A 16,673-nucleotide genomic window follows, 5' to 3' on the forward strand; every position below is an offset into this window, starting at 1 on the left:
CTGAATCCTCCTCCCCCTCCCCCTCCTCCCTCTCTGCAGATGACTTCGTCAACCATTTTGAAAAGAAGATCGACGACATCCGATCCTCGTTTGCTAAGTCAAACAACACCGCTGGTTCTGCTCACACTGCCCTACCCTGTGCTCTGACCTCTTTCTCCCTCTCTCTCCAGATGAAATCTCGCGTCTTGTGACGGCCGGCCGCCCAACAACCTGCCCGCTCGACCCTATCCCCTCCTCTCTTCTCCAGACCATTTCCGGAGACCTTCTCCCTTACCTCACCTCGCTCATCAACTTATCCCTGACCGCTGGCTACGTCCCTTCCGTCTTCAAGAGAGCGAGAGTTGCACCCCTTCTGAAAAAACCTACACTCGATCCCTCCGATGTCAACAACTACAGACCAGTATCCCTTCTTTCTTTTCTCTCCAAAACTCTTGAACGTGCCGTCCTTGGTCAGCTCTCCCGCTATCTCTCTCAGAATGACCTTCTTGATCCAAATCAGTCAGGTTTCAAGACTAGTCATTCAACTGAGACTGCTCTTCTCTGTATCACGGAGGCGCTCCGCACCGCTAAAGCTAACTCTCTCTCCTCTGCTCTCATCCTTCTAGACCTATCGGCTGCCTTCGATACTGTGAACCATCAGATCCTCCTCTCCACCCTCTCCGAGTTGGGCATCTCCGGCGCGGCCCACGCTTGGATTGCGTCCTACCTGACAGGTCGCTCCTACCAGGTGGCGTGGCGAGAATCTGTCTCCTCACCACGCGCTCTCACCACTGGTGTCCCCCAGGGCTCTGTTCTAGGCCCTCTCCTATTCTCGCTATACACCAAGTCACTTGGCTCTGTCATAACCTCACATGGTCTCTCCTATCATTGCTATGCAGACGACACACAATTAATCTTCTCCTTTCCCCTTCTGATGACCAGGTGGCGAATCGCATCTCTGCATTTCTGGCAGACATATCAGTGTGGATGACGGATCACCACCTCAAGCTGAACTTCGGCAAGACGGAGCTGCTCTTCCTCCCGGGAAGGACTGCCCGTTCCATGATCTCGCCATCACGGTTGACAACTCCATTGTGTCCTCCTCCCAGAGCGCTAAGAACCTTGGCGTGATCCTGGACAACAAACTGTCGTTCTCAACTAACATCAAGGCGGTGGCCCGTTCCTGTAGGTTCATGCTCTACAACATCCGCAGAGTACGACCCTGCCTCACACAGGAAGCGGCGCAGGTCCTAATCCAGGCACTTGTCATCTCCCGTCTGGATTACTGCAACTCGCTGTTGGCTGGGCTCCCTGCCTGTGCCATTAAACCCCTACAACTCATCTAGAACGCCGCAGCCCGTCTAGTGTTCAACCTTCCCAAGTTCTCTCACGTCACCCCGCTCCTCCGCTCTCTCCACTGGCTTCCAGTTGAAGCTCGCATCCGCTACAAGACCATGGTGCTTGCCTACGGAGCTGTGAGGGGAACGGCACCTCAGTACCTCCAGGCTCTGATCAGGCCCTACACCCAAATAAGGGCACTGCGTTCATCCACCTCTGGCCTGCTCGCCTCCCTACCACTGAGGAAGTACAGTTCCCGCTCAGCTCAGTCAAAACTGTTCGCTGCTCTGGCTCCCCAATGGTGGAACAAACTCCCTCATGACGCCAGGACAGCGGAGTCAATCACCACCTTCCGGAGACACCTGAAACCCCACCTCTTTAAGGAATACCTAGGATAGGATAAAGTAATCCTTCTCACCCCCTCCCCCCTTAAAATATTTAGATGCACTATTGTAAAGTGGTTGTTCCACTGGATGTCATAAGGTGAATGCACCAATTTGTAAGTCGCTCTGGATAAGAGCGTCTGCTAAATGACTTAAATGTAAATGTAAATGTTCTTTCACACCCAAATATGCTACTGACACTTTAGGCCATTATTCACCAAACGTACAACTCACCAGAACGTTAACCTTCTTACCCTCTCGCTGTGGATACATTTTTTTTATTATTGGTGCTCCACTTTATCGGATAGAGAACATATTTGCCTTAATCAGTGGTGTAAAGTACTTAAGTAAAAATACTTTAAAGTACTACTTAAGTGGTTTTTTTGTGGTATCTGTACTTTACTTTGCTATTTATATTTTTGCCAACTTTACTTTTACTTCACTACATTCCTAAAGAAAATAATGTACTTTATACTCCATACATTTTCCCTGACACGAAAAAGTGCTTGTTACATTTCGACAGGAAATTGGTCCAATTCACACACTTATCAAGAGAACATCACAGGTCATCCCTACTCACTCTGACCTGGCGGATTGAGACGTAGCCCAAGCAAAAAAACATATATCTCGAGCTTAAACAAGATGGATTTTGATGGGATTTTTTTTTTAATGCTAATTATATTTCCGCGAGGCGCGGACATCAACTCTAGGGGGTTAATACAGAGCAATAATACAAAAAAATCCTGTAATTCTGCTTCACATCACACAATCTCTTAGAATTGACAGTTTTTCTCAATAATTCAAAAAATATTTTAAACAATGTTGTCGATTTTCAAAACAGAGTCTGCACGGCACAGACATTTCTGGCCTTTGGCAAAACATGAAATGCTTTTTCAAAATGATGTTGCCTTCTCAAAACAGAAATACATTCATCAAAATGATATTATACAGTCAAAATTGCAGATAGTGTACATTCATCAAAAGAGCATGTCTGCCTTCAAAATGATTCATGCAACGATACTTATCTCTTGAGTCCTAGCAGACAAAACAGTAAGATTGTCTGTCTCTAAAAACTCTCAGTAGATCAATACATTTTCGTTGCAGTCACTAAATCATGATGATAAAAATTGGAAAAACAACTATCCAAAGGTGCTGAATTATGGGCAAGTACTCTCCTTTTATGCATACTTCACCAAACAATTTCATACACATTAAATCAAATATTATTTCTGATTTTAAAAATCATTTAAAAAAAAATCACATTCTGTGAAGGATTAATTTATCAGCGTCATCACAATAGTAATAAGGAAAGATGAATACAATGGAGGATGTGAGGAACGCAACTAATATGAGTGCATAGGCCTCAATCCACACCAAAGCAAACCTCCATAATGGAGGGTCACAATGTCGAAGATGATGACTTAGAAGTAACGCAACTTCATTCTCTACATCTCTGAATGTCTGCAATATTGTAAAAAGAAATCATAAAAATCATCAACCATTGCCTAGATGACATTTGTATTTAAAGTCATTTTCTTGCCTTACAACCTGACCTTAGAGCACCTAAGATATGCAAGTCAGGTACTAAAGCAAGAACATTTCTGAAATTCTGTAAATGTATTTGATCATAGGTGTTCTGCTATAGAAAATTGCTTGTATGCAATTGAGAAAAACTGTAAGTAACCTTCCCCCCCTTTGTATATATACTGTGTATACCGGATCAGTGCATTCCTTAAAGTAGTCGTAATGGGGTACTGACAGGGCTGGGGAAAGATCTAACTCTTACATACACGTGGAAACCTGCAGAGGAATAGCCAGCGGTTATTAATCACTCAAACCTTAGCTCTCGCCTCTAGATCTGAAGCAACCTTGAATATACTGTCTCGGTAGGGGTAGAGAAGGAGAGAAGTTTCCTCTTAGGTAAACACAGCACAGCAGCTCCCTACTTTCCATCTCTCCCGGCCTGCACCTGGTTTAAACCCATGAAACATGCAGATTGTTTTTATAGTCTGGCATTTGGTCTAGGCGGCGGCACACAGCCAATGTCTACAGTTATTTCATAATCCAAGCTTTGCCTCTGCTCAAATGCCTCTGTATGCCCTCTAGTTTAACGTAGCATATTCCAAATCATTTGGAGGTCATAAGGGTTGAGTACACATCTTCCAGATGCATGTCATCCGTGCCGTGGTATGTTTCATTTAAAAAATGCATCTTTCAAAATAGATGATAGAACCTGCAAACTTTAAAGCTGATGAAAGGTACACCCTAAAGGAGTTCCTGTAATCTAAATACAGTATCAAAGTGAGTACTGTATAATGACATACAGTACAATGCAGTAGAATTGACTGTATTGTACTGTAAAAAAAAGTAAATGCTACCATAATCATAATACATTCATGAATGGATAAATTAAATTCATTGGGGGGGAGATTTCACAGTATTTCACCTGAATTACATGGGGATTGGTGCAAGCGAGGTTGGCTGCTAGGTAATCTGCTTACATTACATCATATCAATTAATATTTGGTGTTTTAGATCCTTTGAACTTCTAGAAGCCGTAACAAAGGCTTTTAAACTGGCAGCAACTGCAGTGCAAAAGAGACCAAAAGGACATGACACAATACTTAAGCAATAAATATTTAAAACTTGCTGCCATTCCAATCTGGCCCTTATATTTTATAAATTGATGTGGCATTATAACCACATATGAGTTAAATTGGTACAGAGTCACACTAACAGTTGCAACAAGGCATGCCTCAAAATATAATAATGGTATTGTTGTTTCTGGCTCATTCACATATTTCGAGGTGTGCCTTATAAGAGGCGTGCATTGACTAGTGGTACCCCAAAAAATTTGCGCTCCAAAAATACGGTATTGTACTGGATTCTGTAGGGTGGAGAACCAAAACATTTCTGCAGCATTGAAGGTCCCCAAGAACACAGTGGCCTCCATCATTCTTAAATGGAAGAAGTTTGGAACCACCAAGACTCTTCTTAGTACTGGTCGCCCGGCCAAACTCAGCAATCGGGGGAGAAGGGCTTTCATCAGGGAGGTGACCAAGAACCCGCTGGTCACTCTGACAGAGCACCAGAGTTCCTCTGTGGAGATAGAAGAACCTTCCAGAAAGATAACCATCTCTGCAGCACTTCACCAATCAGGCCTTTATGGTAGAGGGGCCAGACAGAAGCCACTCCTAAGGAAAAGGCACATGACAGCCCGCTTGGAGCCAAAAAGCACCTAAGGACTATCAGACCTTGAAAAACAAGATTCTCTGGTCTGATGAAACCAAGATTGAACTCTTTGGCCTGAATGCCAAGTGTCAAGTCTTGAGGAAACCTGGCACTATCCCTACGGTGTAGCATGGTGGTGGCAGCATCATGCTGTGGGGATGTTTTTCAGTGCCAGGGACAGGGACACTAGTCAGGATCGAGGGAAAGATTAATGGAACAAAAAGCAGAGAGATCCTTGATGGAAACCTGCTTCAGAGTTCTCAGATCTCTGAATGTCCATCAATGGCCCAGCCAGAGACTTGAACCCGATCTAACATCACTGAAGAGACCTGAAAATAGCTGTGCATCGATGCTCCCCATCTAACCTGACAGAGCTTGAGAGGATCTGCAGAGAAGAATGGGAGAAACTTCCCAAATACATGTGCACGAAGCTTGTTGTGTCATACCCAAGAAGTCTCCAAGCAGGAATCACTGTCAAAGGTGCTTCAACAAAGTACTGAGTTAAGGGTCTGAATACCTATGTAAATGTGAAATTTCAGTTGTTTTTAGTTTTTTTTTGCCAAACAATTCTCAAAAACAGTTTTTGCTTTGTCATTACAGGGTATTGCGTGTCACAGGAGATTGAGATTTTTTATTTAAATCCATTTTGGAATAAGGCTATAACATAACAAAATGTGGAAAAAGTCAAGGGGTCTGAACACTTTCCAAATGCACTGTATATCCCTCTTTTATTTGAGGAAATACTTTGGAACAGATTTCCTAGATTAAAATCACTTGGAGCTGATTTGCTGGTGTTTTTGCAGTCATTTATGTCCAATAATTAAAACGAATATATTTAAAAACAAAACGTGTTTTTCTTGTTGCTTAGAATAAAATCACTGCCATTTGGGGAACCCTGATTTACAGTATGCTGCAGTATAATGCTTTCTCAATATTTTATTGTTGATAATACCCCACATTACTGTGTAAATTGCAGTTTTCTATTAAAGCGTAGCAATAGAAACAAACATGCGATTGCTTTTTCGGTCCTTTTTCCCCCAAAGTTCTATTTTTCCATCCTACACTCACAACTTCTGTATGTCGCCCGCAGTCTCAATGAACGCTGGCTTTGGATGGGTTCCAGACAGTGAGCGGCAATATTCTTTATCCAGGTTCCAAATGGAAAACCAATGCCGTGTGCGTGTCTCCTCCTCTTTAATCTGCTTTCATGTACACCTCTCAGACATGTGATATAGACGCAGGATGAGCACACGCTGTTCTGCCCTAAACGTTCATTAAACACTTTGGTTGGCTAACTATTAAAAAGGAAAGGAATGGATTAACATCCCTACAGGCCTGGAAGACCTCAATTAACCTCACGTGTTGTTCACATCCCAGACTAAACATGCACATCTGTATCCTAATACTGAACCCTTTGTAATCGGATATGCCCTGTTATTTACCCACTGGCTGACTACATACGGTTATGTTTGCTGCTGTGGTGTATAGGTGTTAGGGAAAAAGGGATAGCAGCCTTGTGTATGAAATGTTGTTATTTGACTATGTGTTCCTTGTGTTCTCAGGATGTTTGCTCGCAGGAGAAAGCCCTCTTACTGGGATTACTCTGTCAACTGCACTGGAAACGAGGCCCACGTGTCAAGCTGCAAGCTGGGCCACGCCGTGGCAGCAAAGGCCAATAGCACCTGTGGTGGGGGCACGCCCGTGGTGGTCAGCTGTGTGCCAGGAAGAGCCTTCTCCCCAACCCCCATTACAGGCTTCAGGAAGGCCTTTAGACAAGAGGTAGGCACCACATACATTTATTTTTATTCCATTGGTTGCAATCATTTTGTATAATAATTTAAATTGGAAAAACTCTACGTTTTGAACCTGGCATTGTTTTGTGTATTAGTTCATAAACCATGTTGCCATTGAATCGGCACGTCGTAAATCTCTTCCCGAATATTTTGCAACCTGTATGGCACAGCTGGCAATTTTTGGGACCTTAAATGAAACTGGTATACTTATTTATTTGTCACAATTTTCTTTCACCAATTTTGATCTTTAATGTAGGGCCGACAGACAAGTTCCTTATGTTCTCTCCCTTCCACTTGCTTCTTCCATTTTTGCGGTAATGTTACAATTTACATATATGTTTGTTAGCTGCATGTGTGACAACTTCACCAGTCCTATTTATAATATCATTAACAAATATGATGCAATTTTCCCCCCTCAAAATAATGTTTAAAAAAAATAGTTTTATGAGTTTAGTCATAATATTTGTTGTAATACTAATCTTTCTGGTGGATTAAAATAAAATTCCAAACTTGCTTTATATGACTTGTTTAAAAAAAAAATAGCGATATTCTGGAGATGATTTCCACCACGGAGTTACTAAACCACTGCATTCTTTCTATAGAAATGTAATCACAACACCGGATATAGCCAGACCTATTGACTTGACTGGGGATACCTGTTCTAGTGATTCTATTTCTATTATTCAGTCAGATTTCTGCTGTGCCACTGCTGGGCTATGGCAAATAAAACATACAGTAGATAGGAGAAATACTGTAGCTGTGGGGGTCGAACTATATTCTGTCAATATGAGTGTGTTAATTTATCGCTGATCTGATTAATCCTGTGAGAGATCGATGGACAATGTAGTTTTATGAGACGCATTACTAAAAAACACTGACACTCAGAAACACTTTAGCTACTTGGCTTTGTTAAGCCCATCTGCAGTTTTGTATGTTTACTGTCAAGTGATTCATCATCATGGACTCAGGATCTGTGGGAAGGAGATCATTCATGCTGGTCTAATGAAAACATCTTGTGGGAATCCCACATCTATTTTGCACATCCAAGTGCTGTACAGATGTAGGATCTTAATTTGGACTAACTATTTTGACTCAACACATAAGCTGCTGCTACTGTTTATTATCCATCCTGTTGCCTAGTCACTTTACCCTTACCTACAGTATATGTACATTACCTTCTATATTTTTCTCTCTGCATTGTTGGGAAGGGCCCGTAAGCAAGCATTTCACTGTTAGTCTACAGCTGTTGTTTACGACTAGTGTGAATTTGAATTCGATCACCTTGTTGCAAGAGAACTTTAAAAACAATGCAAGAAATGTCATACTTGTAGTGTATTGGAGGTTTAAAAAAGCTTCTGAAGTTTGTCATTTCCACTTTGAAATTTCAGACTTGATTTTCCTTTACGAAAAATGTATCAAAATGTCCATTCATTATAATCCACGTAATAATTCACATTTCCTGTTGCTGCAGAAATATTTTCCTGCTGTAGCAAACTGGCTCAAATTAAGATCTTACATTAGAATGCATGCCTGCCTGCTCTGTCACTTTCCACATCTCAGTGTTTTGTAGCGAGCTGTGCATAACCAGGGACATCCCATAGGATGTGTCCCAAATGGCACCCATTACCCTATATGGTGCACTAATTTTGACCAGAGCCTCATGGGCCCTGGTAAAAGGTAGTGGATTATAAAGGGAATAGGTGGCGATTTGGGACGCAGTATATTACCATTATACATGTTTAGCTCTGCCTCAAGGCTGTCCAGATCCAGAGTACATTTCACAACAGCTTTATCTAATAGCAGAACCAAATGACCGGGATTGCAGTTGAAATTGCATTAAAAGTACATTGTGCAAGTGATCAATGCTGTTTGATATTCTGAACAAATTATTAAAACAATTGTGAAGATATCCACAGACCTGCGACGACCGATGCACGCTGTCTTGAACATGCAGCTTTATATGATTACATAGGAAGAAATGTATAGTTTCAGTAACCTCAAAATGTGATTATGAAAGTGTTACTCATTTAAAGGTTGAATGTTGCATGAGTTTGTAAGATAGCCTTAACTTTAGGCTTTTTACTGTATTTCAAAAGTAATATTTAATATCAACATTTAAAGGAGATGTGCATTCGTAAAGTATTCAGACCTCTTGACTATTTCCACATTTTGTTACGTTAGACTTATTTTAAAATTTATTTTTTTATTTTTTTAACTCTGTATAATTAAGTTTTACACACACACAGACAAGACAAAGCAATATAAATAATATACTCAACTAGAAAAAAAACACAAATAAAAAAATTGCTTTATAAAGATACCATACTTTAGACAAGTTAAACACACCAGGCAGAAGGCTACAGAGGTTAAAGGGCAATCTATAGTACAGGGACAGAGCAAACACCTCACCATTGTTCCTGTAAACAGTCAAGGGATAAGGGTGGAGAAATGCAACCACTCACAGAGAGTCATGGCCACACACCGACCATCCAGTGGACAGAAAAAAAGTTTACAATGCTTTAAAATAACAAATAAAAAATGATTATTCATGTAGGCGTGAACAAAATGTACAAATAACTGGGAAAAACAAGCTCACACTTCAGTCTCTGCCTGGGCAAGATGAACAAGGCATCTGCGGATCACAATCAATAAGCACATGGACCTTAATGCCTCCCCCCAGCAAAAACACAGAGAGAAGCTCCTCCAACCCTTAAGTCACAGACTTATTTTAGTATTAATTGGAATGCCATCAGAGGATGGACTGTTTAAAGTAAGACCAGAATGGAGCCCAAGCCTCATTAAACAGTTTGGGGTTCCCATGTGAATTTAATTTAAAAAATTATAGTTTCAGAGAGCACAACACATCCCTCACCCACTATTTATAAGATGGGGGAGCTGCCATCTTCCAGTTCTGTAGTATTAGCCGTCTAGCTAAAAGAGTTGTATAAGCAACAGTGTCCGACTGGATTCTTGATAGGGGGGTACCCATGGGCAGTACTCCAAAAAGGGCTGTAAGGGGAGACGGATCTATAACAGTGTCATATATATCAGATAAACATTTAAATATTAATTCCCAGAAACCTGACAGTTTATGACAGCCCCAAAACATATGCAACAGTGTGGCTGGTTCCACTTTACATCTGACACAGGTAGAATCAAAATCAGAGAATATTCTTCCAAGTTTGGCCCCCGACCAGTGGATACGGTGAACCACCTTGAATTGAATGAGGCTGTGTCTAGTGCTAAAAGACGACGAGTGTACCCTGTGCAGCACAGATTCCCAGGTGTCTTCCCCAAGTTCCTCCCCCAAATCCTTTTCCCATCGAGTCTTTAAAGGCACAAAAGAAAGGTTCTGTAAGTCATGAATGATTGCATATACGTCTGAAATTGCGCCCCTAGGAAGCTTGTTCAGCTCCAAGATGCTCTCTATAGCTGTATTCGCAGGCCTATTGGGAAATCCAGGTGTGTTAGCCCTGACAAAGTTTCTAGTCTGGAGATAGCGGAAAAAGTGGAATTGGGGGAGATTGAACTTTTCCTGCAGCTGAGAAAAAGAGGCAAATGTATCATCAAAGAATAATTGGGCTAGCGAGGAGAGGCCTAGTGAGTGCCAAATGCCAAAAGCCCCATCATTCAAAGATGGAGGAAATAAAATGTTCTGATTGATTGGGCCTGATAGAGAAAAGCCTCGGAGGTTAAAGGCTAAACGGAACTGATTCCAAATTTTAAGAGACTGCTTTACAATTGGGTTGACACACCTTTTGCCTAGGGACACTGGGAGAGACGAGCACAGCACAGAGGAAAGTGCTGCAGGTTTACACGATTCAGACTCCATCTGGACCCAGAGTGGTCTATGGCCAGTAGGATCAGTCTGCAGCCAGTACAGAACGGCTCTGAAATTTGCAGCCCAGTAGAATGTCTGAAAATTTGGTAGAGCTAAACCCCCCAATGACCTAGGCTTCTGTAAATGTTTTCTACCAATCCGTGGTACCTTGCCATCCCAAATAAAATGCATGAATGTTTGATCCAGTGAAATAAAAAAAGATTTTGGAATAAAAATGGGTAAACATTTAAATAAATATAAAAATTTGGGCAACACATTCATTTTAATGACATTAATCCTTCCAATAAGAGAAAGGGGTAGCGAATTCCAAAAAGTAAAATATTATTTCAATCTGTCTGCTAGAGCAACAAAGTTTTCCTGAAACAAATTTGAATATTTCCTTGTCACTTTTACTCCCAAGTAAGTGAATTGATCCCGGACAATCCTAAACTGAGAACTTGTAAAAGAGCACTTTAAAGCAGCCTTGTTTACCGGAAAAAGCTCACTCTTGCCTAGATTCAGCTTGTACACTGAGATTGATCCAAACTTTTTAAGAACAGATCGGGCACGTGGCAATGAGGTATCGGGGTTGGCTCTGGATAAGAGCGTCTGCTAAATGACTTAAATGTAAATGTAAAATAAACAAAAGGAGGTTGTCAGCATATAGCGAGACTTTCTGCTCCCAGCCCGCGCTGATTATGCCTTGAATGGCATCATTAGAGCGTAGTGCAATGGCGAGAGGCTCGATTGCCAAAGCAAACAACAAGGGGGAGAGTGGGCAACCCTGTCTGGATCCGCGGTGCAAGGGAAAATAGTCAGAGGACAAGTTATTAGTTCGTACCGAAGCCATGGGGGAAAAATAAAGAATCTTTATCCACGCAATGAATTTGGGGCCAAAGCCAAATCTATAAAGGGCAGCCGTTAGGTAATCCCACTCAATGCGGTCAAAAGCTTTTTCGGCATCAAGTGAGACCACCACCTCCGGGTCCTCCGACGCTGGGGAGTACAGTATATTCATAAGGCGCCTAATATTGAAAAATAAATGCCTATTTCTCGCAAAGCCAGTCTGGTCAGAGTGTATTACTTGGTGCAGCAAGCCTTCCATACGGATGGCTAAAAGCTTAGCTAGGATTTTGTAATCACAGTTTAAAAGCGAGATTGGGTGATAGGATCCACATTCCAGGGGGTCTTTGTTTTTCTTTAGTAGTAATGAAATTGAAGCCTGATAAAGACTAGGTGGTAGCTTTGAAGTATTGAGGCACTCTGCAAATAGTCGAGACAAGAATGGGCAAAGCAGACCAGAAAACGTCCTGTAAAATTCGGTTGGAAAACCGTCCAACAATCTCCTCAAGCGTAAATTCTTCTTCTAGACAGTCATGGGAGTCTGTATCAATTAAAGGCATATTCAAGGCATTAAAAAGGAGTCAATCAGCAAGGGGCCTTGAGGGGATTCAGAGGTATATAGCGCAGAGTAAAATTGTTTAAATTGATCATTGATCTCTTTATGTATAACTGTGGTGGCACCAGACAGGATTCTTATTTGTGGGATTAAACGTGAGGCCTCAGATTTACAGATCTGATGCGCAAGGAGTTTACTGGCCTTGTCGCCTTGTTTATAGACTTTGTATCGAGCTCGCAAGAGTAACTGTTCAGCTTGCCTGGTAGAAAGCTCATCAAATTCAGATTGGAGTAGTTGGCGCTCTTTATGCAGATCAGAGGAAGGATCCGTAGCATACTTCTCATCCAGTGTGGCTATTGGACTCGCTCAGGTCCAGAAGTCGCTGGGAGCGAACTCTGTTTTGGTTGGCTGTATAAGAAATCATTTGGCCACGTAGGTATGCTTTGAGAGACTCCCATATGGTAGAGCAGGACATACCTGGTGTTGAATTAGTTTCTAGGAATAAGGTGATTTCAGAAGAAATGAAATTGACAAACTCCTTATCTCAGAGTAAAATGGGGTTAAGACGCCATTGATAACACATACGAGGTCGCTGGGGAAACTCTAGTTCAAGCACTAATGGTGAATGGTCAGAGATAACAATACTCTCGTAAGTACACTGCCGAAGGTTAGGCAGAAGTTTTTTGTCCAAAAAGAAGTAATCAATCCGGGAGTATGTTTGATGAACATTAGAATAAAAGGGATACTGTCTATCTGTAGGATGTAGGAAACGCCAGGCCTCAAACATAGCATATTTCTGAAGAAAGGATTGAATAAGTAGGGCACATTTAGATGGGCCTATATTTGTTTGTGAGGACTTGTCAAGAACTGGGGACATTTTACAGTTGAAATCCCCCCCTAAAATCAACAAATGAGGATCTAAATTGGGAATAGCAGACAGAAATTAAACTTGTGTCATCCCAATTGGGAGCATAAACACTAGCCAAAACAAGAGGGGTAGAAAACAGTTCACCGCTTACTATGACGTATCGTCCCTTAGGATCAGCAATAACCTCAGAAGCTACAAAGGGAGTATCAACCAGAATAGCAGCACCTCTTGATTTACTATGAAAGTTTGAGTGGAACACTTGACCAACCCAGTCCTTACGCATCCTAAAATGCTCACCAGTCCTCAAGTGAGTCTCTTGTAGAAATGCAATATTTGCATTCAAACCCTTTAAGTGTGTCAACACCCTCTTACGCTTCACCGGGTTGTTAACCCCTTTGGTATTCCAAGAAATGTACTTGATTGTATTATTTCGCCCCTCTGGGCATTCCCGTTATTCAACCCTGTCATTAGAGCATAGAATGGAAAAGCAATGAGCGCCCAAAACCCCCAGAATAACTTGTCTCAGAGTAATAATGTACGGTGGTAAATGTTTGGAAAAAGTACAGAAAAAAAACAGGAAAAAAATCTAAAAAGACAGAATGACAACATTAGAGCTGAACAATTCAACCTGCCCCCCCCTCCCCCCATCCCAGACAATACCTCCCCAAACGAGGTACAAGCCTAAATAGAACATGTTCTCTTCGCACAGTATGTCTGTGAGGTTGCGGTCTTAAACCTAAACCCACAGTCCCGCTCTTTAAAGTCGCGTTTTGTTTGTGGATCAAGCAGCAAAAAGAAAGATTTGTATTTCAAATTTAAAAAAGGCGAATCCCCTGTGCAAACGGAATGACAAAAGCACCACTTGTAGATGTATATAATTGCATTCCCAGTCTTATAACAGGCATTGAGAGAGAAAATAAATACAATGTATAAAGGCTCTCAGCCAAAAATCTAATTTGAAGTAAGGAAATCGTAGTAAGACAATCAAGAATAATAGTAATTATATTAGTAGTCTAGTTGAAGCTGAGACACCAAAAACTATGTGTGCACAACGTTGAACGTTTGCTGGGCATAAATGCCGCTCAAAACTTTTAAAATTAAATTGAGGCCCCAAAAACCGTGTAGCCTCGGGAGACATTTACTGTTTACTGGGTCAATGCAAACGGATGCAGTAAACAAATAACCAAAAATATTTTGGGTCACTGAGACAATGTGTAAACAAACTAAATAGGTGAGCGAGATAAGGCACGCACACTAGATGATCAAAACATTAGATCACATCAAATAAGCCTGAATAGTTTCACCAACTATACAAGACTAGCCTGTTATATCTAAACATAATTGTACCACAAGTGGGTTACTTACTATCCACAGACTCAGGAGACTCAGGAGAGGGCAGTGATGAGAGCGGGTCTTGTAGGCCGGGTTTTCTCAAAGTTATGCTTTTGGCCTTATGTTTGGTCGACATGCTTACATTCGGAAGCAAAGTAGTCTTGGTTTTTACAGAAAGAGATCACCAAATTAATATTTGAAAATAAATACGGTTCTGCTGCAGAATTCACATAAACTTTAAGAATACCACGGGAGCAAACGGGAAACACGTCAGTCGCACATGGCGTCCCCTACATCCCCTGATTTTTAAAAATATTTTAAATATTTTTTAAATATATTTTTTTATATAAAAAAAAGTCCTCATCAATCAATTTCCTCAAACGGGTTTTTCGAAATGTTTGCAAACGTATTACAAATAGGGCCCTCTGAGTGGCGCAGTGGTTAAGGGTGCTGTACTGCAGCGCCAGCTGTGCCATCGGAGACTCTGGGTTCGTGCCCAGGCTCTGTCGTAACCGGCCGCGACCGGGAGGTCCTTGGGGCGACGCACAATTTGCCTATCCTCGTCCGGGTTAGGGAGGGCTTGGCCAGTAGGGATATCCTTGTCTCATCGCGCACCAGCGACTCCTGTTGCGGGCCGGGCACAGTGCGCGCTAACCAAGGTTGCCAGGTGCACAGTGTTTCCTCTAACGCATTGGGCTGGCTTCCCGTTTGGATGCGCGCTGTGTTAAGAAGCAGCGCGGCTTGGTTGGGTTGTGTATCGGAGGACGCATGACTTTCAAGCTTCGACTCTCCCGAGCCCATACGGGAGTTGTAGCGATGAGACAAAATAGTAGCTACTAACAATTGGATACCACGAAATTGGGGAGAAAAAGGGGTAAACATTTTTTTTTTTTTTTAAGTATTCAGACCCTTTGCTATGAGACTCAAAATTGAGCTCAGGTGCATCCTGTTTCCCATTGATCATCCGTGAGATGTTTCTACAACCTAATTTACCTTTGGTAAATGCAATAGATTGAACATTATATGGAAAGGCATACACCTGTCTATATATGTTCCCACAGTCGACAGTCAGAGCAAAAACCAAGCCATGAGGTCGAAGGAATTGAGCTCCGAGACAGGATTGTGTTGAGGAACAGATCTGGGGAGAGGTATGAAACATTTCTACAGCATTAAAGGTCCCCAAGAACACAGTGGCCCCCATCATTCTTCAATGGAAGAAGTTTGGAACAACCAAGAATCTTCCTAGAGCTGTCCGCCCAGCCAAACTAAGCAAACAGGGGAGAAGAGCCTTGGTTAGGGAGGTGACCAAGAACCCCATGGTCACTCTGACGGAGCTCCAGAATTCCTCTGTGGAGATGGGAGAACCTTCCAGAAGGACAACCATCTCTGCAGCACTAAAGGCCAATGAGGCCTTTATGGTAGAATTGCCAGACGGAAGCCACTCCTCAGTAAAAGGCACATGATAGCCCACTTGGAGTTTGCCGAAAGGAACCTAAAAGATTCTCAGACCTTAAGAAACAAGATTGTCTGGTCTGATGAAACCAAGAAGGAGCTCTTTGGCCTCAATGCCCAGTGTCATGTCTGGAGGAAATGGGAGACTAGTCAGGATCAAGGAAAGATGAACAGAGAAAAAAGAGATCCTTCATGAAAACCTGCTCCAGAGCATTCAGGACCTCAGGCTAGGGTGAAGGTTCACCTTCCAACAGGACAACGACCTTAAGAACACAACCAAGACAATACAGGAGTGGCTTTGGGACATGTCTCTGAATGTCTTTGAGTGGCCCAACCAGAGCCCGGATATAACATCTCTGGAGAGACCTGAAAATAGCTGTGCAGTGGCACTCCCCATCCAACCTGGCAGAGCTTGAAATGATCTGCAGAGAATAATTGATTATTGTAATCGATTATTGTTACAATGGCCGTTGGTGCGTGTGAGTACCTGTGCTGTGTGTTTTGTGTTTCTGTGCCCTTGTGGATTGCGCAGATGATTACAGGTCTCGTCCTGTGTGTTAATTATTGTGCGCGTGTGTATTCACTTTTGTTTGGGTTTCAACCCTGTGTTTTGTGTACGTGTTTGTTTGGCCTTCGTCCCCGTGCCTTTACACGGCACACCGTAATTTGGACTGAATTTTAAAAAAACTATTATTAGGCTACCTGCCGCCCCAAATAGCTAATCAACCAGGTTCAGTGTTAGCTATAACTAGCAATGCAAATGGCTCTGACATACAAATAATATTACTACACAAATCATACACGTAATGTTAGCTAGGGAGCCAGCCAGCTAGCGTTAGATAGATAGCTAACAGTACGCTTTAATGAATGAATGAAAACGACTTTCTTACAAAATTAGAAATGTGTAATATCTGAAAATGAGGCTAGCTGGACTAGCCCGTATACATGGATGGATATTTCTCCCTCTCTGTCATGGATGCCATGGTTGCCTTAGTTTGAAGATGTAAGTTTTATACAGGTGTTCGTTTTTTGACTCCGTCTGCATATTTGCATTCAAACTAAGCTATCATACTCTAAT

General features: G+C 42.1%; 1 protein-coding gene across 2 annotated transcripts in view; it reads left to right on the forward strand.

Annotated features, from left to right (window-relative positions):
• Positions 1-16,673, forward strand: part of loxl2b (lysyl oxidase-like 2b) — a 76,290-nt gene that overhangs the window by 42,862 nt on the left and 16,755 nt on the right. For both annotated transcript variants that reach the window (XM_046346905.1, XM_046346906.1), the window contains exon 5: positions 6,494-6,710. In XM_046346905.1, coding sequence (XP_046202861.1) covers positions 6,494-6,710 — 217 coding nt within the window. The remainder of the gene's footprint in view (positions 1-6,493; positions 6,711-16,673) is intronic.

The sequence above is a fragment of the Oncorhynchus gorbuscha genome, linkage group LG04 (assembly GCF_021184085.1).
Source record: "Oncorhynchus gorbuscha isolate QuinsamMale2020 ecotype Even-year linkage group LG04, OgorEven_v1.0, whole genome shotgun sequence".
In the NCBI taxonomy this organism is placed as follows: Eukaryota; Metazoa; Chordata; class Actinopteri; order Salmoniformes; family Salmonidae; genus Oncorhynchus; species Oncorhynchus gorbuscha.